Here is a 19,904-nt window from a genome sequence, read left to right as displayed (position 1 = left end):
AAAGAATGTGTGAAACTGTAACCTGAGTAAGAAGCTACTAATTCATTTATAATATCAAGAACCATCACATAGTTTATTGTCTCTGAAACCGACTTTGAATTTACTACTAGTCATCTTTCCCCATAAGAGCTATAATTAGCTATGCAATTTAAACAACATTCATTGTCTAACATGTGCTTGACAAAATGTCTAGGCTTGGGATTAGGTAAGATGAACATCACAGATCATTACAAATTGACCTTGAGTTTTTAGGCAAACGAGAGGTAAACAGAGGGAAATACTACACGTCTACAAATGCGGCGCGATGCAGTGTCTGCACTGCAGGGAACTAACTGGCGAGTGTTTAACTTAAACATTGCTAGTTAAGGTCAAAGACAAAGGTTAAAAATTGTGCTAGTGAACAAAAAGCTGAGTCATTCCTGAATGACAGAGCAGCCAGTGGGTGTGATTATTTCACTGGGCGAGGTGCTAAGCCAAGTAAGATCCATGAGAAGAATTATGAGCTGAACATCTGGGGAGGCTTCACCATCACCAAACGGCTGCTACACTTCAAGACCTTAATATAAACCTGCTAGATAGGTGTCCTTCATCTGCTCCTAAAGTAACTGCCAACACTGACTTAAAATGACTACATTCAGTTACTAACTGGCTTTAAGAGAATATAGTCACACTGTATATTGTACTATATATGTATTGTGCTGTATTAAGTCTATTGACAGGGCCTGGTACCCAACATCATACATGTGGTGAATAGCGATCTATCTCGGGAATGGTTCAAGATTAACTTTGGAACTGACACAGCAATTATTCAACTACCAAAAGGGAAAAACGAAACAACATACCCCTCCACAACATTGCCATTTTATATATGTATGTGAAGCAGACAATCCCATGAACAAATGTGAACACAGGTCCCACGAAACGAAATTCTGTGAAAAGGAGAAGAGTGCGCAACTCGCAGGAAAGTGGTGGGATGGAACAAGTCCTTGTGGAAAGTCCACAAACATCCACTCTTTCTCACTAGCTCCTCCCCACCCTGCCCCACCTACCCAATCAAAAGTGCCTCTCTATTGGCACCGGAGTACAAGATCACATGGACAATTAGAGGACAACAACAGATGAAGAGGTGAATGACAAACCACTATGGTGGCACCACAGCATTTTACTCCCCCATGGGAGAATAGATCTCTAATCATAGGGAGCAGATGCACTGTGGATCTTACCTGAGTCTTCAAAAGCCAGACATCATGTATCTATTTAGAAGATTTCATTAGTTTGTCTCCCTTACAAAAAAAAAATATATCTTTCAATAATTAAAAGAAAACGGAAAATACAACTGGGCCTTCTCAACGGCAGCCATGTCTCCAGCTACAGGCGACAAAAACCAACTCTACCACAACAATGCACCAACAAAATCCATTTCCCATCCTGCATAAAGCCATGTTTCTCCGAAGGGGCAGCAAAGTACTTCAGCCCTTTATAATGGTAAGACTCCTCTAATAGTTTCATAGTCGGATTCCATAGGAAGCTTACGTCCAGCAACATCTAAGCTGGAGTTTCAAGTGACATATTTTCTCCACTGGAAACGTTATGGACTTGCAGAAGATATCTCACGGACTCAAGCAAGGTCACCCTACTTTGCTTTTGTGGTCCAAACTGATAGTCGTTCCTTTTGGAACCTGTCGCCTGACTATGGAACTTAATTTTGACGATCGCCAAACTTTGAAAAGGGTGAAAACAACTTCCAAGAATCCAGCTACTGAAAATATGAGCCGGCACAATCCAAACTTTTTTTTTTTCCATTTGTTTGGACACAATGATTCCTTATTCTTGAAGACCCAAAACAATCTTTGGTGACTCCTTCTGTTTTGAAAAAGCACAAAGACTGGCCGTTTCGCTTACGAAGCAACAAAGAGCAACAGTTTTGAACAACGTGGTCCCCTTGGATGGAGTGACTTGCTTCTTTAAAGAAATCAAAGCCAAAAAAAAAACCAAGACACTGGTTTTCCTGGAGCCATTGATGAAGAGCACATTAGCTACATTGATCGCGCCCAACGCCCTCTTGCTCCCTAAAATATTTCACAGTAGTTTTTTTCCCGTCTTGTTTGGGTTTTGTTATTTAGCATTGAAGCAGAGCTCTTACACCCTTGGTATTTTGGATTTCCTTAGCGCAAAGCCGAGCACACAGACAAAGAGAGCTGTAGCAGAACCCTGCCAAGTCTTGCCTGGGTTTTTTCTCGTCCTCTCCTCTCCCTCTCCGCTCGCTCTCCCGCCGTGGCAACCTTCCCGCGCTGGCTTGGCGCCGCTCCAGCCTGTGCCAGCCTGTCTATCTGTGCCCCCCCCCCCCCCACGCCAACCCCAAAAAAAAAAATTGTCGAATCGAAGCAATTTGATCAAAACGAATCGTAAATAAATGTCTGCCCGGCGCCACTGACTGGCACAACACAACCCCTTCATCTCCTGCCCCAATCCCCCAAAATACACACACACCCACACAGATGCGCACACATGTGCGACTATCTGTATCCTCGCCAGCCAATCCACCCCCCGTCATCTCTCTATTCCTTCCCATCCGTGCCCAAGCACTTCCTCCAAGCCCCTCTCTTTTTCCCCCCACTAGTCCGCTGGACGTCTGCACAGGGAAGACGTCCAGCAGTTGCCTTGCTTTCATTTCATCACCAGGAAATCTATTCATCGCTTGCCAAGACCCAGTACCTCCCTCTCATTTTTATCGGGGGGGGGGGGGGGGAGCGTGGGGGGCGCATTGGTCCTTACGTTGACTGTGCCAACTATCTGATGCCCCCCCAATGAACTCAAATCCGAACAGAAATATGCCACCCGCACCATGTCCACTCCCTGGGGCACGTGTTTGTCTGTTCCTGGGGGGCACAGGCAAAAACAGACAGCGTTGCTCAGTTAATTGGCTGTCAATTTCTCTTAAAGGCATTTGTCACTTTGTCTATTCTTCACCCCCAGAAAGCAATGCGTTAAAGGGGATGTTTAAAACATATAAGTAGCACAGCCTATTGTACAAAATTGAGTGGTTTAAAAGGGATGTTGCTTGGCTTCTCCTCTCGTTTGTTAATGATCTGAATGTTGCTCGCTTTGGTTGAGAGAACGAGCATCCAAAACATCTCACTTGTTGCGCTGACTGCTGTTGCACTTTCTGCCTGAGGAAAAATTATTCGTAATGAATGTTTTAAATGCAATTTCAAATAAACACCTCTCAAGTGGATTATGGCTGACAGCTCAAGTGATTGCAACCCACTACAAAATTACAACAATTTTCAGGAAAAATTTAACCCATATGATATTCTTTATGGCCCAGCAAATTGTGATATCCAGGACAGAGAAAATTAGCCCGACGTCCGATGAGTTTTTTAGGAGGAAATCACGTTTTCTCTGCTAGCCTTTATCGGATCAGATTCTGTGTCCTGTAATTTGTTTTTTGGCACCCCGCCTTGTTAAAATTCTTTAAATGTAAATATGTTCTATATTTGCATAATTCCATAAACAAGCTGCTATTAATGGATGCTCTCCTGCATTTCACATCCTGCTAAACCTTTGGCTTGATAAAATGCAGGCCTCGCAGCTACCTGTACCAAACTATGTGTGAAAAAAATATAACTCCCCTTGTTCAATATGGCAGGTATTTTTCTTCACACACCAACCTACCATTATTTAATAGTGCATTGTATACCAAGAGTCATTCCTCATGACAAAAGCTACCCTAGATCCCACCACGACGTGCCTCCGGAAGAACATGGAAAAATCACCTCCCCCCTTGGAATCGGAGTCTGGATCTTCTCATGTGACATACTAAACACAGTCAGTCCCAAAGTGACAGCCCAGCTCGCCATTTTAAACCATGTCCAGGGTTTTTTTGTTTTGTTTTTGTACAAGATATAATCATTTTAAATGAGTCTTGAAGTATAATTCTCATATACTAGACCTTCGGGTTTATAGAACGCCCTGCTAAAAGGCAGCGTCAAGAGGATAAAAATATCACTGCCGCAGTTCTAACTAACGAACTTCAATCAGCATAGATAGAATTCAACTGCAGTCTACCAGCATTCAAAAGAGCAGCATGTATGGAATTCTGAGACGGTACACCTTTCCTGGGAGCTCCACATTTCATAGAGACGTGTAAGGAATCCTGCCTGCTCTGTGCTTTTCTGTGAGCTTCGCCCAGGATCAGTTTTTACAGCCTCACATGTTTCATCGATTCCCAGGCATCTCGTCTGCGTTTCTTTCACCACACGTTCTGCAAAAGGGGGCATTTGATGCTTTTTTTCTTTTGGGTATGCATTTCTCGTTTTCATTGCCAGTGACATCTTCCCTCACTGCTCCCTTATTTCAGACATGGATTCTACAACCATTCAATCCGCGGATTCTGTATTACAGGCAGTACCCAGGTTAAAAATGAGATTGGTTGTCTTTAAGTCAAATTTGTCGGAAAGTCGGAAAAACAGTAAGAAATACATAATAATAATTATTATGCAGCAAAAATAAAAGTAACTACGTACGGTACTGTACCGTGCCTCGAGCCGATGAACCACCAAAGCCTTGCAATGATTTCACGAGCATCACAAAGTAGTGTGTTCGTGTTCGTTAATTATGAACCACAGTATTTAACCCAAACCATTAAAATAACAGGCTTTACAGCAGTCCATTCATAAGTACAAGTTCTCCAAAACTCAGATGTTCTTAACCTAGGGACTGAATGTATTTTACTGTTACATTTTTTTCATCTTAAAAAAGTTTTTCATAGGAAATCACAGGAAGTAATTTTTTTTTAAAATGCACTGTTGACTCACACGGCATGGCTAGGAGATCAATTCATTTCTCTTTGCCTATTTCAAAAATCAACATTCGCATCAGTGTGCACGGTCTACGCTGGGAATTGTTTTAATTGTTTATTCATTCTGATACGTGGATTTGCACTTCAGAGATGTATGTGACTTAAAAGCAAAAAAAAAAAAAAAAAAGAGAAATCCCCATCACAGGTGACATCCTATACGCTGCATCAGTATGTCTAGAAAAGGCCCACCCCAACCTCCAGGCCACACCCACCACGTGCTTCTGAGTGTTTCCTGGCAACGAGCCAGCCATACGGCTTGGTGCTCTTGTCAAGTAGAAGCCTCAGGAAGCCGGACGGCTCCATAATCAGTCCGCTGCAGTCCTTCAGGGCCGCACTGCTGCGCAGGGCTGCCACATGAGGCGCATTTCAAAAAGCCTGCAGTACACAAGCGCATGCACAGATACAGGCATATGCATGCACTCACGTTGATACACAAACGGATGTCAGAAGTAAACAAATATAGGCTGATATCTTTTCAAGAAGCCACAAAATTCTAACAATAAGCCACATAATAGCACTACTATATTATTATTGTTGTTGTTGCTGTTACTGCTGCTGCTGTAAATGTTGCTGTAATTGCTATTATTATGAATATTAGATCACTGTTATTTTCTTACTGGCATCTAATATTATTACTTCCCTGCATTTTTTTTAAAATAAACAACAGATTAACAGCGTATGCCACTGGAAAGTCGCAGAAGGAAAACACACGATCACAAAACAAAACTGTATGTGGCTTACTGTTAGGATTCATGAAATAACAAATGAAATATTTTATTATCGCACAGAAATATAACTAAACCCTAATGCCGAGTTCCCAGAGAGATTCACAGTCAGATGTCATACGTCCACCTAACATGGAAGTGAAGACATGCAAAGCTGGGTGTGTTCACTCCCCCTCGCTCTACTGACTCTATTAATCAAGGGGGGTGTTTTAACAACGGATGGCCTAGCCAGCTTGTGTAGGAAACACCTTGGTAGCTTGGCAGTAACGTTGACGGATCCCAAGGATTCGATACACATCCCTTTTTCCACTTCAGTTCTCCTTCTCTGGTTAACTAGTCCCAGACCACACAAGGTATCACGCTAGGATATCCCCCCAGCATCCCCTCCCAGCCTCCCGATCAATATTTAATGCAATCCAACTGGTGCTCAACCAGACAGCTCCCAATCCCCCCCCCCCCCCCCCCACCACCACCACCACCAAATCCGTCTGCATCTGCTGGCTGAGATCACTTCCATTACTGCAGTCCACACTCTGCTCCATCGCGAATTTCCATTTTACGTAACACACTTGTGTCAGCTGTTCCTTCTCCCTGCTGAAAGTTGGCCTGTTAGTACTCACTGCTGCCTGTGATGCTTGTGGAGAGGAAAAATGGTAAATCTTTAATGCAAATGGAGTGTTTGGGATAACGGTTTTTTAAATGGAGGCATGAAAATGTTTGATATTTTGCACACTCGTTTCGAAGTGGCCGGAATTTGCCTCAGCAAAACATGCTGTGCAGGATTTATTTAATACCAGGCTATTTCAGGGGTGGAGAAGATGCAGTACAAAACAGTTTAGGCATTTCACATCTGCAGCAAATGCACTGCACTTTTCAGCATACTTAAGTATTTATTTCATCCTAAAAATACTTTATTCCATTTCCTAGATTTAATTTTAAAGTTGCAAAAAAGTCCATACTTGACATAGCCCTCATAAGACTTATTTTTAGCCTAAACATATATCTTCTTTATTTATATTATCTGTTTTTCTAGAGATAATTGTCTCTACTTTTACAGTATACTTAAGGAAGGTAAATGAAAACTATAAAGGGCAGTCCACCTGAGAGCTTGTGAAAACATTTCTCGTGAAAGACCACATTTCAGATCGCTTATTTAATTAATTCCTTCGGAAAAAAACTCCACTCAGCCTGAAGTGGTATTCATGTGATCATCTGTGAAGCAGAAATCCATCCCATGAAACCTCCTGCTGACATCATGCCTCTTATTTATTGTATTTTATTTATTATTCAGATCAATGGCAATACTTTTTATTCGAGCGTTTATATAATTACATTTGGCTTTAAAGTCATCAGTGTGTGTGTGTGAGCGAGCGAATGAGACAGAATTTCCTATTTTGAATGTTACAAGGTAAAATTATACTAAGACTGCTATCATTGGTAATGACCTGCAACATCATACACAAACAAATCAGCATAAATAACAAAGCGACCGATAACATGTAAGGAAGTAAGCATTCTCGGCGTTTCGACAGCATTCCTTTATTGTTTGCCTTCGAAAACGGATCTACGGTTGTGTTGCAATGCTGGCACTGTTCATTAAGTAAGAGGTTTTGGTTTCTGCCGTTTCTACATATGTAAGCAGTTTCAAGGCTCGTCACTGTGATGGCTACTGTAGGCTGGGACGGGACGTTACCACGGCGCATGCGCCAAGAAAATGGCTTCGAGAAAACAAGTCGCTCGGGAAGTGGATCGTAGCTGCTTTCGATAGGAATGAATTTAAAAAACTAGCAAGTACTTTCTTGGCGACCAGATATCATAATCTATAAAATGGCTTTTAAATATCTATTGCATTGTTTGGATATAATTCTTTTGCGATTAAATTCGATGGGTTTTTTGTTTTGTTTTACGTCTTCTAATAGTTAATCCTGTAAAGGGGTGGTTAGAATCCGACAGAAAGGAAAGAAAATCTTACCTGATACTTTTAGAGGTTGTAGTCTGCCAGGGAGCGCACTTTCCTGAGTCGGTAATTTGGTTTTCTGAGACATATTTCCTATTTTTCTATTGATAAAATGCCGCCAAACGAAAAGCTTCTGAGCAGACGCCACCATGGACTTACAAAGTCCTCATCTCGCACTCACACTTCAACGGTTACTATCGTAACGGCGAATTGCACGAGCCTTGGGCAAGCGGTTATCTAACCAGTTTGAGTAACTTTGTTACTCACTACCGTGCATTGTTCCGCCCTTTGTGACTGCACAAAAGCAAAGTTGGCGATTTTTTTTAAACAAATATTATTTGTTTAAAGGCAAATATCCGTTTGTCTGTGCATTCTTAAACTATCGACAGGGTAAAAATTGGGCAATATATATTGTGCAAATTAAATTGGACTTAACTAGTATAAGATTTAATCTCACGCTAATATTGCGTTGTAGTATCTTACAAATATATTTAGTTTAGATAAATCAGTAATTGTATCAGTAAGTGGAACTGCACTTTCTAAATGCTTGCATAATGAACACCTAACTGACAATTAATCTATCTTCTGTGCAATGGAATTGCCCAACAAGTACAGCTTTGTGCTAACAATGCCAAGGTCATGTGCTGAAGAGAGTACACAAATTTAAACCCTTCCATCTACTGTAAGTTGTAGATAAAAGAATTGGGTAAATGTAATATGCTGGAAATATGATACAGAAGTCTCCATTTATAATAATAGTTTAAGCCTAAGCAACACTTTGGCATGTACACATTATGTACGCAAACTACCGTTTTCAGGTTTCATCTGATGATCAATAGCCAATATCTCTGAAAAGAAACGGCTCTCATCCCTTATTTTAAACAGCCATTTGTCACCAAGAAAATTTTAAGCCACAGTTAGGTAGTCTTACATTGCTTTGAGTAAAACCTTGGTCATGAACTAATAGAATTGCAGTTATCTTTTAGAGCGTATGCATGTAATAGACTGTTCAGTCTTTGTGAGACACTTCTCCCCCTGCCATGTGACGGAGTGGTCACTCTTCCCCATAAATCCAATAAACCAGGCCATACAAAGTTCCTCGACCCAACTAAACAAATAAACAGGAAATGTGAATGGGAGAATGAATACTTTTGCCTCTTCAAAGGTAGATATTATTTTCACTGTTATATTTGCGGGTCTTTAGTCCTCAGGCCTTTTCTGTTTCAAAATTTAAAGTGGATAATTTTAAAGGAATCAAATATGATTTTCCATTGATTAAAGCAAAAAGAAATGATAAAGAAACGTATAAAACTGTGACTTTCACCAGACATGCAGTGCATTCACAAATCATTTTTACACGAATAATTAGCCACATTCATTCGCTTCATAATGATCAGAATGGAACTGTTTTCTATACCACTTTTATAGAAACTATCTTTGAACATTTCCATTGGCGTATTTAGCAAATCATATTGTGCACAATAACCAGACACAAGCGAGAATTACAAAGCCAGATGTGTAAGAATAGTTCAAGTCTACTGTTAATGATCATGCTTTACGCCTGCAGTAAAATAATGACGTGCATTATGTTTCTCTTTGTAACATTTTGGACGGTATTTTCCATTAATTCGAAGCAGTTTTAATTACTGATAAATAGCAACCAGGATTAAATGTTTGATAGTTGTAATTTATATGCATTCGTTTGGCCATAGAGTCTCGCCCTTTAATAAGCATCCAACATTGCAAGTCTTCCTTTTACTGCTCATTTGTGGACATTTTTGACTCCTTTGTGTCAGTTCTCTTTGTCACGACTTGTAACTTGACAGCATGTGGCCAAAAAAAAACTGTATTAGTCAGTGTCTGGCATTTTTGAATGTAAGGGTTAATGAACACTGACCTCTAGCTCTCGGGGGGATTTGAATTTAACTCTTTGTTTGGGGCACCTTCTGTCCTAGCTTGACAAAGCTGAATTAAATTCCAAGCAACCGTTTGTTACCATTAAAAACTTAAGTAATATCTCCTTCGAACAAAAAAAAAAAAATGAAAATTTTGAGTATTTCTAATCATTTTGAATAATTAATGCATAACCAGCAATAATGGGATATTGACATTTGCACAAAAAAAGTAGGATGTTATTCCCAAATGAATAGATTACTCTGAAAACAGCCTTTGTGTTTTTGCTCATAGACAGGCTACATATCTCTTCACAATTGGTATCACAGAATTTTGTTGATTGCATGTATAAGTAATTTGCCTTCCCAGTTTTGCTTGTTTCCATCCTTTACTTATATTAAACACAAATGATACTAGCTCGTAATGTGCATCTTACCTACAACAGCAGTCCATGGAGTGTGCTCATAATATAAAATCATCTAGAAGCTTGGCTTTTGGGGGGGGGGGGGGGAAATCATACCTTATTCATGGTCTCCCAAAGGATTCCTTTGGCCGACCATGAAACCATGAGTTTAGACTGTGGTATCTTTTAACTGAAGTCAAAAGCCATAAAATATCTTTTTTTTTCTGTGTTTATTACGTTTCAAGCAGGCCCTAGAGTATCAGTAGATAAATGTGAATTATAATTGAGTGTTTTGTCTCCTAGACCTATACAGAACTTTCCCTATAGGTGACAGGTCAAACGAAAAATGATTCCTGAAAATTATATGAAAACAAAAGGCAATTTGTTTTTATACTGGGAAATTCTCCAATACATAAGAGTAATATGACCCTCATAGACGTTTTCTGCTTTCATGAATTAAACGTTAATACATATATCTTGTGTTGATGAAGCATCCGTATGTTTTCTTTATTATTTATTTATCCCGATGATGAATAGTTTTTACCTGTTACGACTTACGGGAGTCGTGCTTGGAAGTGAATTGACAGGCAGCCACTCAAACCGAATACAGTTCAGTAATTTAGGACATAAACATCACGTATGTTCAGAATGCAGTTATTCGCCTGTCACTGCAACCATTGTTTCTCTTCCCGTTTGGCTGTTAGAAACGTGCAATCAGGCTTTCACGTTTTGAGCTTTATGCTTTGCATTTCGGTTTATGTGTAATGCGCGTGTAACAAATTGTTCTGAAATTATTTTATGGTGATCGCAAATTTATTCCAATTAAGGTCAAATTATGACCTCTGTGGAAACAATGCCTTTCAACTGTTTATGTAAATTGCCTTTGGTCAACATACACGCCAGATGCTTATATTTCTTAAGGCTTCGGTGGTAATCTTAAATTAAATCACGAACTCTCGATTGGCAGGACAAAACTATTGTGTGTGTGCATATGCGCGTTTATAAAGAATAATATATATTTTAAGGAAAATAAGGTGACATCGGGCCGTTTCTCATTTAAATACAATGGAACAGCTATTTCAGATTGGTATATACGAACGCGAACCTTGACGAGCGCCCAGCCCCTGAAGCATCTTTGTTTGGCGTTTCCAGTCACAGGATGATAAAACACGTCGCCTTTGACGCACTGCTCGATTTTCTTTTTCGTGACCGAAAACACGGGATCCCGAAAGTGTATTTTAAATGCATAAAATGCATATAGTACTTCTAATTCCCGTGATGCACATTTAATTGACATCTTACAGGATTCTTCTCCGTGGCGTGGATCTAATATTAGTGGTAATTATAATGACGTGAAAAAAAATATTATGTAAAAAAACTAAAACCCCACTCTCGCATATTAATTTCAGTCGATGTCTCTCAAATTTATCAGGGCTGTCAATGGTTCTTCAGGTAGGCTATTGTTCAATTGTTCATAATTGCGTTGTATGATTGCCCTCTATATCCATGCACTGACTGTATGATATAATGGAGACTCTATAAAAACTGGGATATTTGCGGCAATACAGTATAGGCCTTTGGGGCGGTTCGATAGTATCCGGAACTCTGTAATGTAGGTCAGCGCAAAGGCGTGGACTGCAGAGCTTGTTTTACCCATAGATAAACCATCTGGAGATCACCGCGTGTCGAATCTGTTTATAGAAGACACGCGTTCAGCAGGCGACATACTTGGGGAACTGCGGCACAAGAGAGGATAAGGAGACCTCTACTGACCTCAGACTAAATGCATGGAGACGAACTATTCAAAGGCTGAAGTATGAATGGTGACATACAAAGCATGCAGCTCTAAACGCCATTGACGTAAATATAAGTGTAGGCCTGGGTATACTGACGCACAATGAACATTAACACTCGATAACCTATATGAAATGGTTTAACTGTATTATCCGTGTAACAATTAAAACCTAATACTGACATGCTGTCATAAAACGAAATCATTAAAGTATATACAGATATAGTACTTACACTTTCATTTTGAATTACTACAGAACTTAAAATGGTATTGTTTCTGCGGAACCTGCATGTGTAATGGTGCAAAACGGGGCATTTTCACGTTTTATTATTTCAGCTTGCGCTCTTTTAGTCGTTAAGGTTGGGGTTACATTAGTATGAAAACGGAATCTGACGATAAATCAAAGCATCTCAGTGTTGGGACGAGGGTGGAGGTTTGGGAGCACAGATGACAGGCCATATGGACGCTCATTTGGAGTGGACACATTTTGGACACCCAGTACTTTCCGAAGGTTTCTCACTGTGTTAGCAAAATATTTATTGTATGCGATATTACTCGGCTATGGCAGTGCGGCCTCTTCCTGGGTACGACATTGCAAAGTTCGTTGCAACATATTGCGCATTTTCCGCATAGCAAAATATCATTTTAAAAATTCAGCTTCGTGAGATCGTGGATACGATGGTGCTGGTTCTGTGTGACTATCCAAGCCTATTTATATATTTTTCAAACATTTGATAAAAAAAAGACCAAGGAAATATGTGCATATAGCCTAGAGTGGGGTTAAAGCACTCGGAAATACTGAAGCAACGTGTTTATGATATTTATAAAGATAATCACATTTCCATGCATTCTTTTACTGGTGCACAAAAAATGTATACAAGTTTAAATCCAGATTCTAATTTGTATGTTTATTTTATGTAGCCTATTTATTGTGTAACGTTTAAAGAGGTCGTTTTTTATTTAGGCTACACTAATATTTTTCAGGCAAATCAAGGCAGATATACTGTACGAAACGCAGAGATATAACACTGTGTGGCGTACTGTTTGGGAACGACAATTCTGGAAATATAGGGGTGACTGAAAACTGGATTGTCCCATTTGAGGTCGTCCCACTTGTTTAGGAAGCCCGCATAGGCTATATTTTGCCTTTGAATAATCCTCAGAAGAAAACTGGACGGAGGGCGCGCAGGAAGTACGGTGACCACGATCACTATGCGGCTGGTTCATGATAAACTGAGCGACTCTCGCTCTCTCGCAGAACGCCGGCTGGCATGGGAACCCATCTGAATGAGTCGTAGCTCTGCTTCTGCTGTACGTCGCATCTATCTGTTTCGTTTACTGTCTCTTTCATATAACATATTTTTATAATAATAACTGTTGTTATTTACTCTGAAAAGCTGTTGTGTTTTGTAGTCTTTACGATGGAGATACTTAGCTTTCTATTCTCACTGCCTTCGGCGACACGGCGCTTTTTCATTCATTTTAATTATGCAGACAATAAGAGTCCGTTTCTATGGAGGGATGTTTTGTTCAGCATCTTCAGCACTGGAACAGATTTTCTCTAACCGGATGTGCGGACCGATTTTGTTTGTCGGAAAATGTTAGTTGATTGCAAAGACATCGGGGAAGGCAAATGTGTAAGTTGTCCTTACAATCACACGCTAAAAGGAGGTTTTTGGTTATGTTCGATTTTTTTTGATTCATGAAATCCTGTTGTTTTACAAACAAGTTTAATATGTTTTCACATTGTCTGAAGTGTCTTACTGTTTTTCTATATGTCAGAACAATACAAATTCAAGGTAAGGCTAGATTTTTAAATTGCTGGAAGCTTAATGATTATTTCTGCAATAATTGCTGAAGAATCCATTATGTTCTCAGTTCACAGGCTATTTACTTTAGACGTAGTAATGCAACCTTTGTCTGCTGTCCGTATACAGGAAAACGTCAGTCGATTGATGCTCTGTATATCTGTGGGAGTGTGTATTTAGTCGTGATTACAATCAGACATTACCTTCTTGATGAGAGACTGCCTTTTAAAATTACATTTTCGACTTTTTTTCCCTGCGCTATTTAGCCTGTCCCGCTCATGATGCAGGTGTTTTCAGCAGCCTCCACCTCCTTACACACCCCACCCGACCCCCATAAAAAAAGGAGAGGGCGGGGGTGGGGGGGTGACTTGGGTTTAGCCTAACAGTTTTTCTCTTCTCTTACCTCTGCTGCATTTTGCATGAGCAATCTAGGTCATTAGCATTTTAGCGTATGCAAGACTTGACAAAGCTGTTGAGATGCCAGATGGACCCTTCTATTTTTTTCCATCACTCGGGAGTTGAGCAAAAGGACTGACTGCAGCAAGGCGACGAGTCCGCTCTTTTTATTACGATCGCGAAGGCCTCTCGGTGCATAACTACAGGATCGGAGGCTTCCTCTACATCCGAAGGAAATATAACAAATAAACCGTTCGGGTATTCACGGGAATGGGTAACGTAAAATAATACGTTTGTATTTTGTCTTGTTTTTATTTTTTATTAATTTAAAATTTTACATTTATAACATCGCCGCCATTGTTTGTGCGTTTTAATTTTTGAGAAAAAAAAACATTGACTAATAATTCTTATTTCGCAAAGACTGTGACATAAATGTGGAATTTATATTGCATATTTACGATATGTGGAATATTGAAGCTCATCCAAACGTATGAGGACGTAGACATTTTGGTGCATGCTCTCTGCTGCGAGGAGGCTGCATTTGCCCTTTCCATGCGCGAAATGACTGTTGTGACAAACGGAGAAGCGGAGAGATGCAGATTAACGGGCCTGCCTCTCTTCGTGTTCACAGCGGACCTTGATTTAAATGTCCATACAATTAAGGCACGCGGTGAATGCCAAGAGAGGGGGCATAGATCCTCGATATGGATTTGTAACATGTCCATGAAGATGCTGTTCATTTCAAAAGATGATCTTGGAAACTGTGTTGTTTGTTGTAACATCCATTTACTCGTTACAGTGGCGCATCTGTCATTTGTCGCAAGCCGAATGTACACCATTTAGCCGTTTTTGCGTGAATCTTGTGACATTAGTACGGAACCCAGTTTTTAAATATAAAATAAGGAATTAAAAACTATATTTTGACATTCCTGTTAATATTTAAACTAGGATATGTCATCAAGTTGAAGAGATGAATGCGTTCTTTTTTTAATCAGTAACAGAGTAGCGGAACGCCTTTATTACAGTATTGGTTCAATTCGTGATATATATGTGTAGGGACAGTATCCCTACAGTATGTGGAAAAGTGTATAAAAGCGCATGACAATACTCGATGGAATATATGGGCGCACGCAGGCAGCACGTTATATTTTTAAAATCGCAATTAAAGCTCTTGCCCCGTAAAGGAAAACCCGACAATGAAACCTGTAGTTCTAATTGTTTAGATGAAATTGTTTTATTCTTGATTCTCGAATACTATATATAAAGCAAATATAAAAAAACTGGATACGTTGTAACAAGATTCGTGCTGTCGCCCGCAAACAAAAATCTGGATATCCAGTGGGGTTTCCAAGTAGCTGCGGCCTAGCACTGGAATGCAAGATCATCATGAAGACACGTCTTCATATGTACTTTTTTTAGCTCCCCTGGTGAGGAGAAACACTTTATTACGACGGTTTCTGCACTTGCGACGTTTAAATGGCACATGAGCTCCTCACCAACGTCGTTGACGCCTATAAGAGCTGTTAATGCAAGACTGTTTGTTCTATTTGAATGCAAAGAGCATGCAATTTATTTTTTTTCCCCAGACGGTTGATGTAACTAGTGTTCATTGGCAATAAAATGCATTATATTATCCCTAATAGTATGAAGAAAAGTATTTTTTTTATTAAAGATGGCATAACGACACACATTTCGGCACCTACTTGCTGTAATTCGCAATACAGAAGTGCCGGATATCCGGAGATGCAGTGAAACAAACGCGCCGCCTTTTCGTTCACAAAAAATACAAATTAATCTTTTATTGAATAAATGCATGGTTCATTTTGCTTCTGTCTGTGGAACTGAAGAATTTTTACTTACTAAAACAAGCAGTACATGTAAATTAACATGAATAACTTACAGATTAATTTGACCCCATATATGAGAAATATTTTCCATTATAACGAGAATATAAGTACACTTTATAACTACATGCATCAGTTTGGGAAAATTACTTTTCAAATTTTTCACTTATTATTAATAAGCTATGCTACGCACCGACTATTACTGAGCGCCATCATGCTAGAAACCATAAAATGAAACTAGCAGCGGGCCGGACATTGAACTATCCGGTACATTAGGCCTGTGTCTCCCTCTATGCACACCACTGTAATTAATACGCATTGTAGGGTCCTTAAAACACCCAAATATTAAAGTATAAAGATAAATATATAGTATGTAAGCAATTAAGATATGTCTAGTGATGACAGCATTCAGCGGATTCTCAACTTGCCCACAAACCTGTTTAATATTAAAAACTAAATCTCAGAATAATAGTGATAATCAGCAGTAAAATATAAAACATACGCACTTGCAGTATGTGACGGGTACTAAGAATGATTCAGAACCAAAATGATTTGTTATATGCCACCGAAATATTCCACTTAATCTTTGTGCAATAATATTAGCATTTCAAATTCAAATTTCAAATTCTGCAAATAGATGTGACTTTGGCACTAACCGAACATAGCCTAATTGCTGGGGGCCTATATCACCTAAATAAACAGATTTGTTTTCAAGGTCACTACAAGATGTTTAAACAGAGAATAGTTTAGAGCTAGTTAATGCAAATTCACGCCTTTAATGCAATTATTTTAAATTCAAATCCATGACGATTTTAAAACCGTATTTTAAAGCTACGTGTAGCACATAAAAAGATGTTAAGTTTCTGTGCTGCAACGCTACAATGGCATCTCTATAAATGGGTGTTGGGCACATTTATCATATTTACAAGGAATACTGCCTGCAGTTATATACTTTGGGAAATACGTTGTGCACTATTTTCAGAAACGCGTTTTAATCGCGTTTATCTATTTCAAACCTAAATAAGGTTTCGCCAAAATTTCGGTGTAGCTTCGCTAGTCCTATAACGGCTGAAACTTCAGTGTGTTTGAACATTATATTGCAGATAAACATGGTTTTAGTTGCACTAGCCACTGTAATATTATGGATAATTTAGGTTTTTAAAAAGAGAAATGATATCGTGAAACATACGCATGAACCAAAAGGAAGAAGATAATCTCGTTTTCTTTCTTTATACGAAAGAGACCTCAAAATTTAATTCATTGCAAAAAATTTAGGCGAACTTTAACCTCAGATATTAAGCAGGTGATTTGGGCATCTATAGTTTGTACGTCTGCCGTTTATTTTCCAATAGAACGAACGACTGCTTTAAATAGGAGTCATTTGTAGAACCATTTTAAAATCTTAATTGTTTTCCAACATTAAATATGAAATATTTTCCAAGCTTGAAAAATAAAACATTTTACGTTTTAAATGCCTTTTTAAAAATTGCTCATTATATATGGCATAGATTTACATATAATCACATCAGCCGCATTTGATACTGTGCTACAATATATAATTCTTGTTATTGTGTTTTTTCATGTACAAATTCGTTATTCACAAATGTGTTGATCATATGAGCTAATTGTAGCCTATCGTTTTAGCACAGCGAAAAGCACATTACTTTTTTCCCATAATGTTTTAAAACGTTTATTTAGTTAAAGTAAGTTACGGGGCGACTTCAGGAATATTTCAATTTGTGAAACAGGAAATCATATTTCTTATAGCCTAATTAGAATTTCAGATTTGTAAAATGTATTAAGGCAGCGTTGGCAAGGTGCTAAGTACAATTTTATTTTCTTAGACATTGTTAAATCGTCAATGTCTTGGTCGAAAATATAAAGAAAATGGGCTACGTATGCCGTTGTTAGGTCTCAAGATGAATATAGGCCTTGATCCAATCCAACCGCTTCATCATCTGTCCTTAAATTTACGTATTTTAATAATAGCGACAACCACAAAATTGAAAGTCCACGGAACCTGAAATACCACGAAAAAAAGTAATTTTTGCCATCAATTCTATCAATATTTGTGGTGTTGGTTACGGAGTTCGAACGGGGGACTAAATAAGGGATTCGAAGATACTTAGAAAACTTTGTGTAGGCTATACTCCAATTGTTTATTGAAGAATTAATTTACAGAGTAACTATAGACCTATTATTGATGTTTGAATGCTTGCGCGAATTGTATCAAATGTAAATAATGTATATCTAAAAACTTTAACCTGAAATTTCTTGAAACTGCCTATCCGACAAAACGTGTCCTGTTAAATGCTGCGGTTTACATTCAAACGTCATGAAGAACTCCTAGCAGAGAGTGCGTGCACCTTTCGCTAGTGGATACAAAAAATATAATTACATGAGCAAACGATTTTGGAGGATTAAGTGATTACTGACGCAAATGAACACAACCCCCGCGCTACCTAAAATAATGTTACAATACACAGGTAGTATGTCCTAAAACAGACAGGCACTGTGCACAGAATGTGATTTTTCTGGGAAAAAAAATGTAATGGAAGGGAAACAAGTAACATTTTCCACACAGCAAAGTGTCACCATTAAGGCTCCTCTTGGACTGAACATGTATTGTATTTATTGCATTTAAACCAGGCCAGATAACGATGTTATTCCAGTTTTCTATGCTGAATGCTTAAAATAAAGAACCAAAAAAAGTCTGCTGTTGACAGATGGGTTTGGGAAGTCTTGCATAGATGTCAAGGTCAATGCCCCATGCCCACCCCCCCTTAGACAAATAAACCCCTTCCCTCCTTGCCCCCACGGTGGGGCCAACCCCCCCCCACCCACCGACCCCAATGCCTGTCATTCATTAGCCCTGTTTCAGCTGGTGATGAAGACACAGAAGGGATGCACACATGACACAAGAACACGTGTGTGCACGCTCACACACACACACACACACACACGCTCACACACACACGCTCACACACACGAACAGGCGTACATCAGACAGCCTGTTCCCCTACAATCCTGATCTGTCACACTCATCGCAGTCCCCTGGAGCTCGGGACAGAGAGGATATCCAGACATCCAGCCTGGGGGCTGTCCCACACGAGTGCTATAGCAGAGACAGGACATTGCTTGCTACTGCAGCCCTCTCACAGACGTGGGGCAGTAGAGAGCACATGGGTCAAGTATGACGACCCGTCAGCAAATAGACACCTCAAGTTCTTCACTAAAAATACCCAGCCGGAAGTGCGTGATACTGCAAGACATTTTATGAAATTGGCAAATAATAATAATAATAATAATAAAAACAATAATAATGTGGACTGGCATTCCCTCCTGCCTGTCCTTGCCTTGCCCCCTGTCTTTCCTGGGATAGCCTCCCCTGCAGTGATGCTATACTGGCTACGCCAATGGACGATGGATGGAATTTGTGGAAATTGTAACAATAAAAACAATTACAAATGCTAAAAATGAAAACTGCTCTGCATAGCAGGGCTGAGCCCAGTGAAGGAAGAACATGAAATATTATTTCGTGTCTGATTTGTAAGAGCACATGACACCGGGGGGCAGGTCTGGGCTTCATCGGTTGCTCAAGGCCACTCTTGTCCCCCCTCCCCCCATCTTCACAAGACAAAAAAAAAATGTTACAATGAAGAGAAATGGTTCACTGGGACCACGGAAAATAAGAAATCTGGCCTGGAAGGTAGAGCAACCAGAAAGGGGACGTGATGCTTCTGGACCGGGTGTCACTTTGGTGGCCTGTTCAGGTTTAAATAACCCCTCCCCCTCCCCCCCAAAAAAAAGAAGAAACAAAAAATAATCAGTCAGCTCCACACATACCTGTTATTAACATTTCCAGTGTTTCATTCAATCCATTGACTGGGACAATTACCTGCAAGCAAAGCATCATTTCACCTGCTCTCTCTCCCCAAAACGAGTCAAACACATTTTTGAGTGCATTACATTATTATGCTGTACAGCGAACAAGTCAATTTATTAACATTTTTTTTTATTTCAGATTCATTTTCTAGGCTACGACAAGGAAAATAGATATAAATTATTTGGTTTTGCAATCCGATAACTTTTTCGTACACAGTAGTGTTTTTTTTTCCTGAACTGCACTTTCTATGTTATAGATTTATCAGTATTAGTTATTACTGAATAGGCCTTTCTCTTTTACTAGAACGTCCTGCATTAGCTACAGCCATTACTGTCACTT

At 39.4% G+C, this 19,904-nt stretch overlaps 1 protein-coding gene across 4 annotated transcripts in view; it reads right to left on the bottom strand.

Moving 5' to 3' along the window:
* Positions 1–7,780, bottom strand: part of msra (methionine sulfoxide reductase A) — a 47,459-nt gene extending 39,679 nt beyond the window's left edge. The window contains exons 1-2 of one of the 4 annotated variants that reach the window (XM_048985327.1): positions 7,559–7,780; positions 5,074–5,208 (exon numbers count right to left, since the gene is read on the bottom strand). In XM_048985327.1, coding sequence (XP_048841284.1) covers positions 5,074–5,208; positions 7,559–7,694 — 271 coding nt within the window. In that variant the 5' untranslated portion in view covers positions 7,695–7,780. Of the gene's footprint in view, positions 1–1,223; positions 1,956–5,073; positions 5,209–7,558 lie in introns of those variants that run through there. The other 3 variants (XM_048985326.1, XM_048985328.1, XM_048985329.1) reach the window with 3 other exon arrangements.
* Between the last annotated feature and the right edge of the window lie 12,124 nt (positions 7,781–19,904).

The sequence above is a fragment of the Brienomyrus brachyistius genome, chromosome 19, assembly GCF_023856365.1.
Source record: "Brienomyrus brachyistius isolate T26 chromosome 19, BBRACH_0.4, whole genome shotgun sequence".
NCBI lineage: Eukaryota > Metazoa > Chordata > Actinopteri > Osteoglossiformes > Mormyridae > Brienomyrus > Brienomyrus brachyistius.
Note: the sequence above shows the minus strand (reverse complement) of the source record. Positions and strands in the feature narration are given on the sequence as shown.